This window comes from Gambusia affinis, linkage group LG21 (assembly GCF_019740435.1).
Source record: "Gambusia affinis linkage group LG21, SWU_Gaff_1.0, whole genome shotgun sequence".
Classification (NCBI taxonomy): Eukaryota; Metazoa; Chordata; class Actinopteri; order Cyprinodontiformes; family Poeciliidae; genus Gambusia; species Gambusia affinis.
This window is the reverse complement of record NC_057888.1, coordinates 2,369,472-2,390,668: the sequence shown is the minus strand read 5'-3', so window position 1 is coordinate 2,390,668 and position 21,197 is coordinate 2,369,472. Positions and strand designations below refer to the sequence as shown.

At 39.6% G+C, this 21,197-nt stretch overlaps 1 protein-coding gene and 1 long non-coding RNA gene across 4 annotated transcripts in view; one reads left to right on the top strand and one right to left on the bottom strand.

Moving 5' to 3' along the window:
- LOC122824499 overlaps nucleotides 1–21,197 on the bottom strand; it is a 70,203-nt gene that overhangs the window by 15,891 nt on the left and 33,115 nt on the right. The gene's annotated exons all lie outside the window — the stretch shown is intronic.
- The window catches only part of LOC122824498 (cadherin-20-like), an 80,906-nt gene that overhangs the window by 35,387 nt on the left and 24,322 nt on the right, over nucleotides 1–21,197 (top strand). Inside the window, exons 1-2 of one of the 2 annotated variants that reach the window (XM_044105225.1) lie at nucleotides 9,317–9,464; nucleotides 17,531–17,833. In XM_044105225.1, the coding sequence (XP_043961160.1) occupies nucleotides 17,612–17,833 (222 nt within the window). In that variant the 5' untranslated portion in view covers nucleotides 9,317–9,464; nucleotides 17,531–17,611. Of the gene's footprint in view, nucleotides 1–9,316; nucleotides 9,465–17,530; nucleotides 17,834–21,197 lie in introns of those variants that run through there. The other variant, XM_044105224.1, reaches the window with a different exon arrangement.

Sequence of the window (21,197 nt, the reverse complement as noted above, 5' to 3'; positions counted from 1 at the left end):
TGCAGTTTGTTGGATAATCTTGTAGTTTATTCGTAATTTTGCTCGTTTTGCACCGGGGCTTTTGTTTCACACCTGACTCATTTTCATGTTAATTCACTTTCAAGTAGTAATAAAAATCTTGTGCGTACAGCTTAGTAATTAACAAAATCATCAAAAGTTAATTCATTTCTGTAAGTAAATTAAAAATGTTTTATGTGGAAGAAGGAGCACGTGAAATTTTATCCAGGAGGCAATCAGTGATCTCATCCATGAGAAGCTCCTTTAATCAAGTATGATAATGGAAAGTTCAGTGGAAGGAAAAAGTGCGATGGAAATTTTTTACATAAATCAGGACAATGGCTTATTTTGGGAGGGAGCAGGGTAAACAAGCATTTTACTTAACATAAATACACAAATGTTTATGTAACCTTACATGTTAAACAATGGAGTTGCTAGGTAACAGGCAGAACTCTGCTGGGGTTGCTAGGTAACGGGTTGAAACTGCTAATTTTCTAGACACCAAAAACAAGCTAAGTGGTTTCTTTTAAGTACTTTGCTTTTAGGAGCACTTGGGACCCAAATGAAAGTAAAGAAAACATGCAAAATTCAACAGAACAGTAGTCTAACACAGTATTGTACTGATTGCAGAGTTTTTATGTTTCCTTTAGGACATTAAACAGTTTTCTGTTCCAAAAAACTGTGTAAACCAACGCGGTGGGATGCAGTTATGCGTTTTGGTGTTGAGTTGGATTTTAGGAAAACAATCTTTTCTTCTGCCTCCATCTCTCAGTTATCATTCAAGGTGTCGAACTTATTGCTCCCAAAACATGAAACAACCTGAGAAAAACAAAAACACCTACCCTCTATTCATCAGCAGCACCTTGTCAAAGGAAACATGAGGGTGGCCTTTCAGATAAAGTGCAACAATGAGAAAGTCGTGTTCTTTGGTAAAAGGGTTCACTGCATAAGTTTTACCTCTGGGTTGTGTGAGTCAAGCCACACTGTTCAGGATCTGAGAATGCAGGACCTTTGGAGGTGAGCAGGTCCTGTGAAGCTTTTAGTTGCCAGGTGACAGAGGAGTAAAATGATTCTCAGACCGAACGCGCTGCCGCAGACCTGCAGGTGGAAGGACGACCTCATAACTGTCCTAATTGATTTTTTCATGCTCCACTGGTTAACGAGGAGCCGGCCAAGATTGTGGGCGACAGCTCCATCTCCAGCGCAGCACATGTTTCACAGGAGGAATATAATGGCTGCTTGGATTCAGGGTTTTGGAGAGACAAGTTTTCATGCGTGCAGCTTCTAAATGAATCCTCGGTTCTGATAAGACAGGCTTGTTTTGGATTTGGACGCGTAGTTCCCCGTCTGATCACTGGATCAGAATTGAACTACCAAACAAAGGAGACGTTTATTCTTGATGTGTTTGTTTCTGGTTAACTCTGGCATCCGATGCATGTACCCCAACCGCATACCAAACATGCAACGCAGTGGGAACACTCCCCCTAATTGTTATTCTATTGATTCAGGGAAGTGGGGGTAGGGACTCAGTCAGACCTGATGATATGAGACACGTGCACGTACTGCTGAACAAAAGCCATCTCGCCGAGAGATACAAGATGGAAAAATGACTCTACATTTGAAAACAGTCGAATCAAAGGCCGATTTAACCCTTTCAGATCCCACATCCACTGGAACATTGGTATTTCTGGGCTTACGACAATAAAAAAAATAAAAATAAAAAATGGGGATTTTGTAATTTGAATTATTTTTACTGATTAGTTTCTCGTTGACCAACGACATAGTTCATTGTCGTCCAACAAGACAAGCTGAGCGTCCATTTTCCATCAAAAATCTAAATTAAAGTTCATTGGCAGTCTAATAATAAATTGCTCTTGTAATTTTAAATATTTCCAGAGATAGTATTTGAAGCTATTTTTAAAAGATTTTCCATCACTAAATTATAGGATTTTTTTCCCAAAGTTGAATGTCCAACCCAGTGGTCATCAGGACTTATGATCTATTAACTCTTTCTTCTTAGGGACAACAAAAAGTAAAAGCATAAAAAAATAAGACAATTTGAAATAAAGTTCAATTATTTAGTGTTACCATGCAAAGAGAAAAAATTATCAATAAGCATTTTGTAGCTTATTTTTGGTTTCACATTTTATTTTTTTTTTTTGCTTTTATGTTATTTATGTGTATAAAGTAATTTTTTCCTTTTATTTTAATGATGAAATGGAGGAAAAAGTAGTGTTTTTGCTTTGAAGGGGTTAAAACATGTAATCTTGGGATGCTAGTTTTCATTGTCAGAGACTTTAGTTGTTTTCGTTAGTTGCGTTTAAATAATGAAACGGGGCATAATTTACCAGACGGAAGAGTTTAATAATTCAAACATGTTTCGTGTTAATCTGTGTTTCTTGCTTGCATCAGTCACAACATTTGCGCTGCTTCAGAAGTTAATTCCCGTCTTTCATTTGGGATTCAGTTGAAGAGATGGGGGTCACAGGAGCAGAGCGGCGCAGCGGTTATAAGAAACGACAGAGCAGGGAGGGGTAAATATCAGAGCAAGATGTGCTGCTCCTTAGGTTTGTGGTCCTGCCGCTTCAAGGCACCACGTCTCCTCTGCTCCTGTCAGCTCACCAAGGCCACATCCCAGCCGATCCCCGCCGGAATACCGCATCAAACAGCCCGGGGAGCCTTTTATCCTAAACAGAACGCCGCCTCGTGTCAAGGCGCCGGCTCCTCCACCAGTCGCACGCAGATGGCGGAGTTTAATGCGGCGGAGAGAAAGTCAATAACTCTGCTGAGGTGGCGGAGCGCAAGACATGAGAGGGGAAACGGTGAAAAGGTCGGCAGGGTAAATGATATCCTGAACGTTGACATAGACAGAAGCGCAACTGGGGGACGGGTCAGACGAAGCCACGCTAAGCTAATGTCAAAGGTCACTCTTTTAAGGCAAAAAAACCCCACCAGAACTTGGGGTTGCGATAAAAAGGACTTTGACTCAGAGTTGCCAAGATTTCACGTGTCTAATTTTATCAAGAACCATAAAATATAAATTAATTTTCAGTGACAACATGTCAGGATCTTACCTGCTGTAGAAAACAGACCGACTTCAGTCCAAATGTTAGCTTAACTCTGTATGAAAGAGTTAAGCTAATAAGTAGAAACTTAAGCAAACCGCTCTTTGCCACTACATAGGTCAAACCAAAAACAAGCTAACTGCTACTCATATAGACAATTAGCAAACTATTCCCTAAACTAATTGTTACTGAAGCTAATTTTCACTTAAACTGCATGATTTAAGTGAACAACCGATCAACCTCATCATTATTCAAGCTAAAAGTTGACAAGCTAACATTTATTTAAGCTAATTGCTACTCAGGTTAACAGCTGCTAAAGCTAAAAGTTGACAAGCTAACATTTATTTAAGCTAATTGCTACTCAGGTTAACAGCTGCTGAAGCTAAAAGTTGACAGGCTAACATCTATTTAAGCTAATTGTTATTCAAGCTGACAGCTGCTTATACTGAAAGCTGGCAGGATTTACATTTACTTGAACTTATTGTTTTTTACGCTAACAGCTGCTAATGCAAAAAATTGACTGGTTAACACCTACATTCATTCATTCATAAAGGAAATACAAAGCTCACAAACAGTACTACAATCGCTAATATAAAGAACATATATTAAAAGATTTAAATTCTAGTTGAAGTTGTTACTCAACGTAACAGTTGCTAACGCAAAAAATCAACAAGCTAATGTCTAATTGATGCTAAAAGTCGACAGAATCACATCTACCTCAGCTAATTGTAACTCAAGCTAACTGTTGCTAAAACTAAAAGTTGACAGACCAATACCCATGACTTGGCCACCTTACCACCACTTTTTAAACCGTTTCACGCTGCATTAAACAACAATTGTACCCAAATATACCACAAACAGAGAACTTGAAGCCATGCTACTTAAATCCTTAGCCAACTCGTACTGCAGTCCAGGCAGTTCTCCCAGAAATAACCACTGCTTTAACAACAGATTTGGAACATATTGTGCTGCCCGAAAGTAAATTGTACAATTTTTCTAACCGAAGGTTCTTTGCCTGCACACAACAAAAATATATTTTGAGATTATATCAAGGCCAGAATGAGTCATAGCCAAGAGGCAGCAGTATATGCTCAGCAATGCAGAACAACAGGTATAGTTCAACTTTATGGCACAGATAACAGTTTTATAAGAAAGTAATGATGGCTAAAATACTTAAAACAACTCTCAGTAAACCACTTGAAGTTAGATCCAGCTATTTGTATGTTTTATACTTATTTCTTTAACAAACACTAACAGCATATAAAGCAATTCTTGAAATAGAAAACTGAACTATCAACAGTAGAACTACTTTATTTTTGTTCATGATTATATGAAACTATTTTCTTTTGTTTAAAGGTATGGTCAGATAAAGAGCACACTGTTGATGAGGATGCCCTTTGGATGCAACCGATTCTTCTTTTAAAGGTTATTAACCCCATGGAAGAAACATAAATTCTTGACAAATCGTCTGATGCTGAAGTGTTATTCTACCTTTGGAGATGAAATATCTCATCAGCCCCAACTTTAATGAGACAACGCCTATATGCATTGTTTTACATTAGTGCTCCAATTTGATTACAAATGCATTTGCATCTCTCAATTGCTTGAGAATTAAAAAAAAACAAAAAAAAAAAAACAAGTGCTTGCGTGGCCTGTGGCACTGCTGGTGTTTCACAATTAAGGCCAACCATGTTATATTTATCTTTTCACCAATTACTGTAAAGGTTACGGAAACTTTACTTGTTTTCTTTTGGGCTTTCCCATCAACAAAGATGCAATGACTTCCCAATCTAATTTTCCTTTGTTGCAACTCGCAGCCAAAAACACAGACATGAAAAGCCCGAACTGTGGATCCCAAAGACACAGAGTAGCTCTTTGTACCCCAGCTTGTTCTGCTGCATGCCATTTTTAATCTTGGGCAGAAGGGAAGAGAGCTGCTCCTCTTATCTTAGATGACATGGAGGCTTTGCTCCCAGTCTCTGGGGCTCTCTCGTCTTGCTCTTCTGAAACCTAACCCTCTTTTATGCTCTTCCCTCTTGGTGGTTTGGTGGCAAAGAGATACAGCGAATGAGACTGGCTAACTTTTGTTTAGCTTATTCCATCTGAAGTCTGTTACATGATACAGGGTGTGAAAAGGCCGGGTGTTGCCTTTCTGCGGTAAATTGTGTGCTTGCCAACTCCTGTTGATACTCTTAGCTCTTCTTTTATTGCCCAGGGCCAGTGGAAGCTTATTCAGCAGGTAAAGAGAAGTTATGATTTGGAAAATAAATTACTGCTCCTTATTCCACATCTCTGAAATGTTCCAAATTCATGCAGGTCCTGGCAATAAAGGAAGGTTTTATAGTGCTGTGAAAAGATTTTGATCCACAGACTACTTTGTCTTCTTACAAAATATCTGCCCCATTTTGATGAACAACTTACTGCACGACAAGAAAAACTTGATGACTTCATAAAATAGGCTAAAATATCTCAAAACCTGATATAAATCCCAAAATAGATGAGAAGTAAAGTTTATTTCCCATTACTAAATTGTGCAAAACTTTGTCAATATTCCATTAACGCCAAAAAAAAGCACATTTCGCAATTTCTATGTTTCCATTAAAGAAGAAACACAATTAAATCACACGCAAGTACATTTGTTTGCAACTTCCTATTTTCTTCTACTTTGTAGCTTGCACCAGTGGCAACATCCGGTTGTTGATCAGGTGACTCAAGTGTGATGCAAAAACAAGTGTTTCCATTGAAATTTTCCAAAATAAACCAAAAAAAAAAAAAAACCCACCTCATCCTAGTGACAAAACATTTTAACAAACAAAGGACGAGTGTTTTGTTTTTGTTTTTCAGAATTGGTGAAAAGCAGTTTATTTTTGAAATGTCAAGTTGGTCGATGGGAATCCAGCTAGTGATATCCATCACTCCAGAATACATTATATATTTCTAAAGTTTTGAAACTATACAGTGAACTAGTTATGTAAAGAATATGTTTTAAGTCAATATTGATGAAAAAGAACTTGTTCAATTGGCAAACGTCTTGTAACAAGTGAAAAACATCTGTCAGTGGAACTAGAATTTTCTATATCAAAAATAAGCTATTATTGTCTTAAAACAAGCTCCTATATCTTGTAGAAAAGTTAATTGTAAGACAGTTTTGTCTTACTTGGAGTATACTAAGTTATACTTGGTAGGTCTTTGTGTATTATTCTAATGTCAGACATATGAGGAAGTGGATGCAGATGTCATGAAATACTTCTTGTAAACCAATCACTACCTCTATGTAGGTCTAACAGGCATGTAATGTGCTTTTCTCTTGATTGTTGGGAGTTGCGATAAAATCTTCTTGTAGGTGTGGAAACAAGTTTGGCCTTTATAAACCGAGTTAAGAAGAGGCGTATTTGTGTCCCTAAAACATCCCGCCAAACCAAAGTCCAGAAACATGCAGAACACAAGTGTATCTAATCTATTTCTACGCCATATCCAAGCTTTTGTGCCGAGGCCTGGAGGGACTTGTTTTCCAAACGCCTGCAACTATAAAAGACTTAACTGACAGAGGCGCTTCCATGAGTCCAATGGGTTCAATTTGTTTTGCTAATCATTACCAGCTTCTCCGCCGCAGTAATGGGAGGTGTCGTTCAATGAGCTTCAATGCCACCCTGTGCATGGATGGTCCAGACAAAGAGGGAGCCCCCTGCCTTTATTTTTCTCTCTCTTTTTTTTAAAGGGGGGTCCAGTCAAGCATTCACAAACAGATTGGTAACCAGTCAGGTCTTCAAAGAGACAAAGAGAACGGGGTGGGCCGCAATGATGGGTGGGTGGGGCGATTGTGAAGAAGAATGACCTGCCAAATGAGAAAGAGGACTTATTGAAAGGGACAGAGTGGGAGAAAGGAAAAACATATTGAACCGATGGAGAAACTCAACCTTTTGACCATCTGCCTCAGTGGGTGACAACAGCCTTCATCTGTATTTTTAGAGCAGTGCAACACACCAAATTACTCTGTCAGAAAGATTAAGGAGAGTCAATGGGCTGTCGAGTGGAAAAACAGGGCAAAGTCATCCCAGTGTGGAAACTTTGCATGTTTGTGTCTGCAGCAACTTTATGGCGTCAAGGAAATAATTCTGAAAAATAAAAAAAAACAAAAGCCTGAGAAACAAATTGTGGAATAAAAATCTCATTTATGTTTAAACATGGTTGAGTACATCTCCAAAATGATTTCAATTTCATCATCCTTTTCCTCCTGTGGAGAAATTTGCAAAGGACATGACTGAAAACCCGTTTTTTGCTGCATTGATTCCATGATTGCTTTAAAGCATAAATGCTATTTTCTCCCTCTGAGCTAAACAAGAATTAGATCTCCATGACTAATCTCCCAGTGTGGGTATTGAGTTCTGGTCCGAACCTAATATTTGAGGCTTTTTCTGCAGATTTGGAAAACTAATTATGCTTTTTTCAGTAGTGAAGAGGCCGAAAATAATGCAGGTAAAAAGTACTCTCAAATTCACACAAGGCTTAAAGGTAGCGTAAAAGCTTTCCTTCTAGCCTTGGAAAAATCTGAAGAAAAGTCTGATCTAAAAGTAATTTTAATGTTGACTTAAGCTACTCAAGTAACATTTAGACAGCTAATAGGTATTCAGGTTAAATGTAATTAAACCAAACACTTAAATTTACTGCTAAAACCCTTACACAAGCTAACATGACCTTTAAAGGTTATTTAATGTAACAATTATGCAAGCTAACAATTGCTAAAGACAAATGTTATTCAAGCTAACTTTTACTCCAGCTAACAATTATGCAAGATCACAATTAGTGAAGTTAATGGCTATTCAAGCTAAAAGCAACTCAAACTATTGTTTACACAAGCTAAACATTACTTAAGCTAACAACTAATTAAGCCAAGATCTAAACCGGAAATAGATACACAAGATACGAAGTATTCAAATTAAAGGCTATTGAAGCTAACTACTACTGCTAATAGATGCACAACCCAACAAGCATATAAGCTTGAAGCTATTCAAGGTAATTTCAACTCAGCTAACAGTAGAGAAGTTGATGGCTATTCAAGCTAAATGCAACTCAAACTCAAGTTACCCAAGATTAAAGGTACTTAAGCTAAATTAAGCAAGTATTCAAATTAATGTCTACTCAAGCTACCTGCTACATAGGCTAACAGTTACACAACCCAACAGGTATAAAAGCATGAAGATTTTCAAGCTAATAAGTTCTCAAGCTAACAGTAACAGAAGTAAACAAACTAAAAGACAACTGAGTTTACGAAAGGATAGAGAATTAAAATTTCTTACTTGAATAAGCAAAACCGAGAACATAGTTCTTTCTGGGAGACATTTCACACTTTCAAAAAACTACATTTGTATGCAACAGTTATCAAATATCCCCTAGAAATAAGTTCTATGCAGATGATTTGACACAAACTGGCAAGAATTTCCAATCCAAAACCAAACCTCAATTATCGGTACAGCTGGATAATGTGGCTCAAAAACTTATCACAATACAATCATTTCATATCAGTCGATATCAACAACTGTTGATAATAACTGAATTGTTTTTAGTTTAAAATATCTGAATTAAAACTGGTGGTGTGACCTTTTGCACAGTTTTCACTCCACACCATGTTGTATTTTTTTTTAAGCAGTTATGACCCACGATGCCAAAACTTGAAACTGATGCTGCTCAAGTTACTCAACAGGTCGTTGCTAGGTAACCATAGAGAGAGTGAGAAATTTGTTATCAGATTTATTATTTATTACTGATATTTATTGTTATTGATTTATTGTCCAGCCTTAAACATGCTAAAAACAAACAGGATTAGACAAAGAAGAAGTCATAAAGAAACAAAAATGAACTATAATGAAAAACCAGAAACGATCATAACCCTGAGTACCACCTAGAGCTTCTTTCCTCTCATTCCTCCATCCCATCTTCGCCTGATTTTCAACCCCCATCCCTCCCCTCTCTGTAATTTCACCCCTGCCCTGCTGTCAATCCCACTCCCCTCCCTCCGCTCCATCTACTTTCTCCTCCTCTCCTCTTTCCGCTGCTCGTGGTGGGAGATTGGTGGATTACGCCGGAGTAGGGGGAGAGGTTGTCACGCTGATTGTAAAAGAGAGGGACAATAGGTCCTTTAGTCTGATTGGGTCCCCAGGTTGGCAACACCCGAGATGAGAGTGCACAGGAAGCCGCTATAGAGGCAGTATGAGAAAATGCACGTTTATTTATATGTAGATGGAGAAGAGGGGAAACTTTACTGAGAGGCTAACAAGGGAGAGCACGCACTCAAGGTGACTTTAAGAGAGATTTCATACCTTTAAGAAAAACATCAGGCAAAGGAAAAGGAAAGAAAAACTAGCAGAGGAGAAGGAGACAAGGCAGAAATAAATTTAAAAAAAGGTAAGCCACTGACTTATTGAGTTTTGTTTTCATTTTTTAATTTTTCACAGATGCTGATGAATTTGCTTTATATGATATTAAGTATCTGCAGATAAGTAAGAGGTTTGCATGCACTTTGGAAAGTTTGAGGTTTAAATTCTGAACACGTCTGCACTTTTGCCTCTTCAAACAAGCGACGGCATCTGCCTTTTACGGAGCGTCGTTTGGCATTCAGACCTCATTCCTCAGTCTGAGCCAAGGTTCTACTCTCCCAAAATGAGGACTCTCTTTTTTTCCCATTTTACTGTCAAACCCATTAAAGTACAGCCTGTCTTGTAAGGAAGAAAATAAGATACAAGATTGGCATGTGTACCCCGGCCAGAGCGTGGAGACGTTTCTTTGATATTATCATATCAGGGGAAGGCGGTGAAGACGGGCTTCGGGTTGAGATATCTTCACTGACATTTGCAGTGTTTGACAAAGAGCTTTAAGAGGACATGAACCTTTTTCTTTCTAAGGAGATCCAATGTCATGCTGTTTAATTAGTGACACAGATTGCAAACTTTTCCAGATGATGCTTATGAACGGTGACATCACTTCTATACACCAGTGGCTGGGATGAATGCCAGTTTGTGTGATTTAACTTATACACAAATGATGACAGTTTGTTATTTCTGAACTACAGAGGCTCTCTAAACTGTGGACCCTCCTCTTTTAAAGAGAGTTTAATGCAGAAAATTAAACATTGGTAAGCCATTTCTAAACTTTTTTCATCTTTAATATTTGATCTGCTGAAAACTAGAAACTGCAACTACCTAATTACATAAATGAGTACACAGTAAAACTAAGGGTCCATTCACACCAGCTCGGTTCAGTCTAATGAATCCAACTCCAGTCCGTTAGTCTAGAAAGTCCGGTTCGTTTGGGAAGGTGTGAACGCACAATCAGACCAAAAGAAACACGCATTGATCTCGATTGAGTCTGGTATGGTTCGAATGGTCTGGAGACGGTCCAAAAGCAGGAAGTGGACTACAGTGCAGGGCATTGTGGGTAAAAACAACCAAAATAAATGCGCTAGTGCTAGCAGGAGAAATAGCTACAACCGCTAAAATCCACTCCATTTTTATTTACATTTTGTAAAACCAGAAGTTGTGCTCAGTCTTCTTCAGAGGTTTTTGTATCATTTCCTTCAGTAGTTCTTAGTGCAGCGCCCCCACAGGCGAGGAGAGGAACAGGTTTTTGAATTAGTTTGGCTAATTTGACACCGCGCAGTTTGAAAATGAATCACAGCAGCTGAAAATGTAGCAACTTTGGTCCCTAATCAAACTGACTCTAATGGACTATCAGGTGGGAAAACATCATAAGATTTCATCAAAACAGATTTTGATTTAATTTTAACTTTGACTTTCTAGAGGATTTCGTTATCTACAGACGTTTTAATTAATGAGAAATTAAATTGATAATAAAGGATTACACTGCACAAAGATACCAGTCAGGACAAGAGAGAGAGAGAGAGAGCTAGATAAAGGTAGAGATAACTTGAGATTGAGAGATTGATCGCTAGGCAGAGTGAGATAGCTTGAAATAGAGATTGATAGCTGGAGAGAGCGATAGCAAGAGTTAGCTTGAAAGACAGAGGTAGACATAGACAGATACAGAGACAAAGCTTGAGAGAAAGAGATAGCTAAAGAGAGATATAAATAACTGGAGAGAGATAGCTAACTAGAGAGCCAAATCAATATATACAGACAGAGAGATGGAGAGAAATAGAAAGCAAGATAGACAAGACAGACATTTCTCCAGTTTCTTGTGTTCCTTTTTAGGAGTCTAAACCCAACCAAAAGATTATTCTACAAACTATTAATTTAAGGTGTGTAGCTTTAAATATCTCACTGAAGTTGAAGGACACTTTCCAGAAACATTTATCATGGTCTCCTGTTTTAGATCTACTATAAATGTACCCTAAAGAGGAGGGAAAGAAGGAAACAGATGTTTTAAACAGCAACACAGATGTTTAATTGGGCAAAATGTGAATCAGGTTTGCGGTTCAGAAACCCAACTGGTGCACAAATATTAGAAAAGGGGTAGATGAGAAGAGGAGGGAAGGCCGAGTAATTAGAAACACCTTGCAGTAAACGAACCGCAGGGAGGGGGACGAGGCTGCGGCGTGCACAGCTGCACGACACCATAACCCCGGGAGCCCGCCACAATTAAGAGAGGCCGGTTCAAAGCCAGCGCCTCGGTCCTGGGGGGGCAAGGATAAGAAGGCCGACACACAGAGCGAGGCACGTTCTGAACTCTGATTCAGACCAACACAAACAGGCGTGTGATGTTGGGAGAGTCTGGTCAGGATGCTCTCTGCCTTTGAAGGCTGCATTCCAGCCCTGAGAGCCAGATAAGAAACTGGGTCCTTCCTCCAGGCGCTGATGGGATGGACCTTTCACTTTAAAAACCACAGAACCTGCATGGCTTTCCCCAGACCAATCCACAAGCTGTGCTGCTCATTAAAATCTGGGAGAGCAACTGCACAATCAAACTTTAATTATGTTTCAGTTCGTAAACTGAAACGCTTCTGCATGGAGAACAAACATTGGACGGAATCATGGAACTAAAAAAACCAAAAAGGAATTCACAACAGAACACAGAATTTCACAAAATTACGCAATTTTACCAAACTGCATATTGTGGACATTAAGATTTAAGAAATTTCTGACTTTAACAAGTCAAACATTTTAAACTTTCTCCGCTGTAAACCAGGGATCTCCACAGTTTTGAGAGCCACTGCAGGTCAGAAATAAAGAACTGTCAACATTTGTATGTCAGTTTTTTTCTGGAAAATGTCTTAGGTCAAAAAAACTCTCTGAAACACCAACAGCTTTGCCAGAAAATTAATAAGTAACTCAAATTTTAGCGCAAAATTCAGTGCCACAAAGTTCTATGAAACGGGATAAAACTGTTTTGTACATTTTATGAGTAAACAGTTGATTGGAGGTGCAAAGATGTGACGCCCCTCAAAAACAAGGAAACGAGCAGCTGGTTACGTCTGCTAACTCTGGAACATTTAAGTAAATCACTAGAAGTGAGAGTTGAAGAAAAAAAGAAGCAAACTTTGCTAATTTTTGGCAAAGTAATACTTCAACAGAGATAAACAATGATCCTGATCATTATGGAAGTGTGAACAAGCTTTTACTTTCAATAGTTTTCATTTTCTCCATGTGATAATTATTTTGGTGTCAAGTTCAACTCTAAAACAGTTTTTTTAGAGATCCTTAGACTTCCACAAAATGTTTGAGTTCTTCCAAAACACAAAGTGGAAACACTTTAACATCTTATTAAGCCATTTGTCTGTTAAATCACAGCAGTCATAGCAGGAAACGTTGACTTCTAGTTAATTTTCTTTCATTCACACCATAATTACATATTACTTGGTTTAATAAATACGGTCAAAACAGCAGAATTTATTTTTTAAAAAGTGGAATTTGTGCATTTAGTTTTAGATCTATAGCTGTCTCTGCTCTGACCCCGTGCAAAATCAATTGTGGTTAACAAATTGGCCGTGACGTCTCACCCCACCATGATGGGCGGATCCAGTTTTTATGGACCCGCCCACTTTTTAGGGCGCTTTTTTCCACTGTGGGAGGCCTCTCTTTAAAAGCTGAGGTTAAGTAAAAGTAGACGTGGCCGGTGTGAAATCAACACTCCATCACGGTCCGGACCGACCCAAACAGACCTGAACCACACACAGAGGCTCCTCTGGATCAGCAGATCAAAGTTTGAAGGCTCACTCAACTTTACGAATCAGATAATTATTTCACATTTAAACTAACCCAACAAAATTAAACGTGAAAACGTATTAAACTTTAAAAATTCCCCATATCAAAACTTTATCTTATCTTATATTTTTAAAGAAGACTTTATAACTTATCCTGGCTCATCTATCCGAGACTTAACTAGTTTGCTTTCTTGTGTTTTTGTTGACATATTTTACGTTTTAAAGATAAATACAAACAAAACAGAAAAACTGCTAAAGAAACTAACAGTTTTTTAAATTAATATTAAGGCATTACTGACTTAAAGCAAGCTCCTATATCTTGCTGAAAGGCTATCAGAGTTAATTTTATCTTATTTCAAGTGTACTGACATACTTGCACTAGAAACTAGACCAAAAATACTTAGTGAGTTTTTGTGTTTTTACAGTGCAGCATCTGCAAACGCATCTCTACTTCATTATTTTTATAATTCTGTTGGAAAAACATGAATTATTAAAAACAATCTGAGCTTCTGATCCCTAAGCGGTCATCGTGGTGACTTCTCACGTTGCCAGCGTTTGATTTCTGATCAACCCGAGTTTCATGTGTGCAACCGCAGGGATGGCGCCGGTTTCGGCTCATTATTCCAACAGGTGGAGCGGGTCACATCCAGCTGAACCGTGCCGCTCGCTCGCCGTTTGTTTTTCTCCCTCAGTAGCAGAACTCACCTTTCTCCCTGGTGTCGCAGCGGTTTGATGTAGTCTGCTGTTGACAGATCGCAGTTAATGGAGCAGCAGGTGGACTCGGAGTACAATGATACAACAATATGGCCCGTCATTTTCTCACGCCAGCTGCTCCCCCCTGACAATCACAGCCTCCTCCGCCGTCACTCAAACTCTTCCTCCGTCTCGATAAACACCTCTGCCTTTCAGGGCTTTCTCATATTTCAAAACAAACGCACGACAAATTGGATGGCTCTGCGCCTCCTTTGCCACGGTGGCTTTTCTTACAGGGTTTTCTAGATAACAACTCGAGATTGGATTATTTTTTCTTCAGAATGCAGAAGGCAGGAGGGGAAAAACTCCTCTTAGTTGTAAACTTTTTCATATGACCGACTGTCCAGGGATTCCTGCACATGAAGAGGTTCAAAACTTTTCCAGATTCAACTTCCAGAGTGAGGTAGGAACCAAGAAGGAAACAAAATTAAGGCTACAAAGAAGGAAGGAGCGAAGGACATGAAAAAAGATGGAAAGACATGAAGGACGGAGGAAAGAAGGAAGGAAGGACTGGAGAAAGGATGCAAGGAAGGAAGGACAGAAAGACTGGAGTGCATGGGCAAGAAAGTCAAAAGGAGGGAGGAAAGAAGGAAGGACATAAGGAAGGAAGGATAAGAAAGTCATGCGGAAGGAAGTGAGGAATAAATGAACAAAGGAAGGAAAGAAGGAATGAAAATAGGACATAAGGACAGAAGGGAAGAAGGAAGGAAGGGCATGAAGGAGGGAGGAAAGAAGGAAGAAAGGGATGACATCAACTAGAAAATCATAAGGAAGAAAGTGAGAAATGAAGGAAAGAAATAAGAAAGGGAGGAAAAAAGGAAAGAAGCAAATAAGGAAGTAAGGGACAAAGGACATGAAAAGGTATTTATATGGAAAGAAATGAGGAAGAAAGAAAGGACTAAAAAAGGAAGGGAGTTCAGGCATGAGCAAGAAAAAAGGAAGTGAGGGTGATAGGACAAGAACACGGAAGTCAAGAGGACGGAAGGAAAGAAAATGCCACAATGGAGTATGCAAAAAAAAAGAAAGCTGGAAGTAGAGTTTTATTTACTTTCCTCCAGATTGAAACTCCTTTAGATTTTCTACAAGTGCAGCTGCTAAATCTATGGCAGCAAAAACTGTTTGCAGGCATCAAGATGTTCTGCTGGAGCCGTTTCCCCCATTTCTTGCTGAAAAGTTACTTGAAAGCTAGTTTTGTCTAATTTAAAGTGTACTAAGATATTTGCACTACAAACTATACCAAACTTACTTGGTAAGATTTTGTGTTCTTGCAGTGTAATAAGGCAAATACTCATTTATCTCAAGTGATATTGACTTTAACCAGCATGATAGCATGTTGCGTGTTTTCCTAGCATCACGCGCCCTTCGTAGGAACCCATTTATCCCTTCTGTCATCCGTCAGCAGCTTGTGAACCAGCTGCTTCCTTAAACAAGCGAGATACCATCACATTACCAGGAGAAAGGACTGTGAAATGTTTTATTTTGCACGTCGCCTCATTAAGCTCAACAAAACGGAGCAAAACGGCCTGGGTGAAGGTCGCGACCTTTCACTGGGCGTGGCTAGGAGCGGGGACTTCATAATGGAGACCAGGCGGCATGAATGGGCTGAAAACGAAGGGAGCAGCCGGGTCGAGGGTCAGTCGTCCTGCTAAGCTGAGTTTTCTTTAACAAACACACACCAACGCACACACACATTGGCCAGGCGCCCGCTCACAATGCAGCCAAGCCTCCCACTATTCGCTGCCTTTTGTGGCTCTACCACAATGATTAACTGGGTTTGGTGATTCAGAGAGTCTGCAGAAGCACAATGCTCTCTTTTACAACACATAATGGAGTCGGTCCATGAGTCAAACAGTCTGCTTTTCATTCCTTCCCTTTGGAGCACCAAATTTTCCTTTCTGCCCCCCGCTTGCTGCCTTTTCACGCCCCTTGTTCTGGTTTCTGCCGATAAATTCATCTATTTTTCCCCTCAAATTCATTAAAACAAGAAGCAGGCTGCCTTCTTATACATATAAACAAGAAGCATATGGAAATGTACAAAGTCAGGCTGCGACTAACAATCATTTTAGTGTCCAATTAATCGATAATCCGGACGATTAATCAATTGTTCTGATGATTAATCAATTAATCACATTTTTAAAAACTGGCATATTGCACAGATTTTTCATTTTACCACTTAAGCTTTGTATTATTTATACAAAATTAGGAAAACATTAAGAGATGCAAATGAACAATTGAATTCCTTTTTTAAATGAGACAACATGCAATAACATAACATGTTTCCATTAAGAAAATTTATTTTCGAAACATCAAATTGCGCAATTATGTGGTCAGTATAATGTTGGCGATTATCTCATTTATCAATTAATTGGGATTAATCCGATAAATTGTTTCAGCTCTAATGAGAAAGTACCGATCAATAAGTTCTCCTGGAAGAAAACCAGGAGAACCAGTGATGTCAGAGAGCTGACGTCACTGGTCTTAAATATTCCTTTGATTTGAGGAGAAATGTGGATGCGATGGCGTTCAGAGGCATGAAATCTCAAGCAGTCATAGGGGTTTCTTACAGCTGAGATACAGAGGGAACATTTGAGAAAACAGTAGCGTTCTTGTAATGAGCAGCGCGAAGCACTGAAGGGAGCTTGTAGAACATGGTGCGAGTGCAGCTGAACAGGAGTGTTGACAGAAACACAGCAATCTCAGAACATCACACCCCGGGCCAATTACACGAGGTGTGAAGGAGCGCACCTCTGCTGATGACAGGAAGGGGAGGAAGGAGGAAAGGAGTGAGGCTCCTTGTGAAGACTCACTGTCCAGAGCTGGAGGGAAGCAGCAGCAGCTTGGCGGGTTTTCTCCGGCTGTTAATGTATGCGTCATTAGAATTTGGGCAAACCGTTTTAAATTTTGAATTTTCTGGGAGGGACACTGGGAGAATTTAAAAATGAAGCAAGGTTTGGTGAAAACAGCCCTGAAGGCCGACTGGAGCACGTTCCCCCCTGCTGTTCGAGTAAACGTTGCCACTCCCGCTGATCAACTCAGATAAAATAAAACCTTCTGATCACAGAGTGGACGAAATCTGGTGGCGGTTTTTCTAACGTCAAAGTTTGTTTCACGTTGCCTGGAAAGGTTACCGAGTTCCTACAAAAATGTTTTAATGATTATTAAAGATAAATTCCCAACTGACTGGACATATAGAAAGTCGGATGGATGGATGGATGATCAATCAATAGATGAATGTATGTCCTGATATAAACTTGTATTTTTGACGTTTTTCCTTCTCGTACCTGAAGTAGAACTTTGTGAACACCAATCAGCCGGCTCCTTGCTAGCAACAGGTGAACGTTCTGGTCTCTTTGTGTCCTCTCCTCCATTCTGTGTGACTTTACTGGGCTCAACGGGATCCTTTCCTATTCAAACACACACAGGCAACCCAACAAAACCTCAGCAGTGGAGAAGTAATCTTGATGCTGAATAAAAGGACGGCAGCTTTATCCCCAGGTTTCCAAAAATAAAATGATGGAGACACTCATCTGTCCTCTCCTTTTCTTTTCTTTTCTTTTCTCAGAAAGTCTGCTGCGGGAATCAGAAAATAAGAGGAAATAACACGTGAACAGCACAAGTCTGTTCAGCATCGCTGCATTTCACAATGGGGGTCCAAGTGCATCTTCCAGCCACTGTGGGCAGCTTTTTGCTCCCTGTGACCCTTTGCATTTTGACCCTTCTGCCTCAAGGCATCCTGGGTAAATCAGGAGACGAGGAAAATACCAGAAGCTCTGCGCTGCTGCAGAGGGTGAAAAGAGGATGGGTGTGGAATCAATTTTTCGTCTTGGAGGAGTACACCGGACTGGAGCCACTTTACATTGGAAAGGTCGGTGCTGACTGCCAGCATGGCTGCACACACACACACACACAGTATATATATATATATATATATTTCCATACATATATGACAACATGAAGGTACAACCTGAGGAAACGCAAGGTGAACAACTTTTCAGTGTGACCTTTTCAGTCAGTGTTGCTGGTGTGAAGAGAAGCTCAGAGTAGGAGTAGCTAAGTTTCCAAACTTTCAACCAGAGCAGAGTAACAGATCTTCCAGAGAGCTCAGCAGCCTGAAGGAGGATGGATGATCAGACGAGAGGCAAAGGGCGGCTTCAAAGGTATAAAAAAAAAAAAATCCAGATTTAATCCTGAGGTCTTCAGGCCCTCAGCAGTGCTGTCGTTGGAGCTTTGACATACCCCCGACCAAAGAAACGGGCAAATAACATGCTCAAAATAGAAAGGTGAGAGGATTATTGTCTGATCTGGTTTCATTTGACCTGAGAGGGTATAAACAGGTAAAACGGGAAGTTTTAGCAGACTGTGTGAAACTTTAGGAAAGACTTACTGCTTGCAATTTAGAGGTTTTCATTGTTCATCCCCCTTGGAACTACATTGCTCTGTTCTAACCACATAACGCTGTTACAATTGTGCAAAGCTTCTGTATAATTACACAATGCTTCGTTATAATCATACAATCTGATTATAATTGCATGATTATAACCTATTGTAATCATGCAATGTTTTGTCATAATCATGCACCACTGCTTTCTAACTACATAGCATTCTGTCCTAGCAGCGTAACGCTCCGTTCTAACCACGTAACATTTCTTCGTCACATAACGCTCCGTTCTAACCACGTAACATTTCTTCGTCACATAACGCTCCGTTCTAACCACGTAACATTTCTTCGTCACATAACGCTCCGTTCTAACCACGTAACATTTCTTCGTCACATAACGCTCCGTTCTAACCACGTAACATTTCTTCGTCACATAACGCTCCGTTCTAACCACGTAACATTTCTTCGTCACATAACGCTCCGTTCTAACCACGTAACATTTCTTCGTCACATAACGCTCCGTTTTAACCACGTAACATTTCTTCGTCACATAATGCGCCGTTCTAACCACGTAACATTTCTTCGTCACATAACGCTCCGTTCTAACCACGTAACATTTCTTCGTCACATAACGCTCCGTTCTAACCATGTAACATTTCGTTATCATGTAGCGCTCCATTCCAATCACGCAATGCTTTTTTTCTAAACATGCAACGTTTCATTATTATGTAAGATAAACTGACCTAAAGAAATTTAGCAACCCGTGTGTTTTTCTCCTTTCCTACATAATACTTTTTATACTCACTTCTACTCTTTTTACATTGAATTACTTAACATTTTTAATAATGTTCTAATTAACTGAGATACACACATTCTTAAAATAAGTGCTTTACCGAGTAATATTTCATATCTGGTGGTTCAAACAGTTCAGTCACCAACAGAGGAAATAGAAAACATGAAAAATATATGGTATAGCCTCATCTTTTAGCATATTTCACCTCGATTCAAAGCTCCTCTGAGCTGTTGTTCAAAGCCTTTAGGTTGGGAGATGAAGCAGGTAACTAATACCCTAAGTTTTTAAAGCCCTAAAGGGATTAATGCAGGTGAAGGAAAGTCTAAAAGCAACAACACTGCTTTGATTAAAAAAATTCACCTGAGCCTGATGAGTTTGCAGGTTGGAGTGCAGGTGAGGATGAGGTCCAGAAACAGAAAGGGAACGCTGCATTGTCTGCTGCAGGGGAATGATAGGTGTTGCAAAGAGAGCTGGTGAAGCATCAGTGGCATAACAACAAGGAGCTGTTTTACAACCCTGTCTGGGTCTCTTCTTTCAGAGGCCACAGATGATGAAAGGCCAGAGCCAGCGTCTTGAAAGCAGTGTGTTTTCAGATAGAGTGCTGAGCCTGTGTGCTCGCCTGTTGATTGTATACGCTGCAGATACCAATGGAGGCATTGAATTTCACTCTGCCAACGTGATGGCAGTAAGTACTCGTCATCATACAGAGAGGCCCTCTTAGTACAAAGTAAAGGCTGATTGCACATCAACAGGCTGGCATTTGCACTTAGAGGCCACAAAAGGCTGCTGATTGCGCCACTGGGTCCATAGCAACAAACAGGGAGCGAGCTGTGATTACAGGTCTGCTGCCTGTTAACAGATTAAAGTTATGCATGTGACCACACACCACCCCTCTGGTCTATAACTGGACATGTACAGGACCTATCAGTTTTGGATTCAACAGACATGCTGCAGAATGACCTCACACATTCAAAAACTGCTGACAGACGATGACTACCATTGGTTTTAGCTGTCAAGTTGTCAACGTAACTTCAAATCTTAAATGTACGCATAATATAAAAGGAAAATGGATGCAGGGAGTCGATACGAATTCTCCAAACTACGACAACTAGATAATAAGGTCAGGAAAAGGTTTTAATCAAAACAGTGAGGGATATGGAAGTAGGCCAGTTATGCTAGCTTGACTTTGACAACCTTAACATGTAGATGTGCTGTGCAGTTCAGTTCGACCCACACTGCAACTCCAACAGCTCGTCGGTAGAGCAGGTGTTTAAATTTCTAATTTGCTAATCTGAAACCACATTGCTAATGTGCTGTTAATTAGCTAACACAGGCACAGCTAATCTAACACAGTGATTAATAATCCCAAAACAAACACCAAGCCTGAAAACATAAAACCGTAAAGGACTGAATGTTTTGTTCTATGTGTGGGAAATGTTTGCATATTTTTTGGTGTTGCATCCTGATACATTGTAGTCAGTCAGTTGCTATGGCGACAAGTGTGAGTATAGCATAACCGACACAGAGAGCAAGAAAAAATTTGAATACATATGGTTTCGAGTTGTTCAACCGTTTTTCTGTGGGTTTTTTCCCTTTGCTGTGGCGAACTGCACTAAATAATACCTACAACTCTGGGTTTTATTTTGTTAAAGGAGTTAAGTTCACATGCCACAGAAAGACATGTTGGAGATACTTCAGAAGAATGAATTTCAAATAGCTTTAATAATGTATTTGCAAGAAAAACAATTATACCAAATGTTTCTTCTTAATCCTATATGGCATTCTAAATGCCTAAAGCATGCCATTATATCACCACCATCCTAAACCAATGATAACAAGACGGGTCAATGTTTTCCTGTTGTTTACACCAAGTTCTGACTCAGCCGTTGAACTGTTGAAGCTAAAATTGAGACTTATTAGACCAGCCATCAATTGTTCTCCAATGTTGGGGAGGCTGTGTGAATTGTAGCCTCAGATTACTGTTATTGGCTGACAGGTGTGGGACCCAGTTTGATTTTCTGCTTCAAGCTGTTTTGTGTCCAGATGTGTTATTCAGCG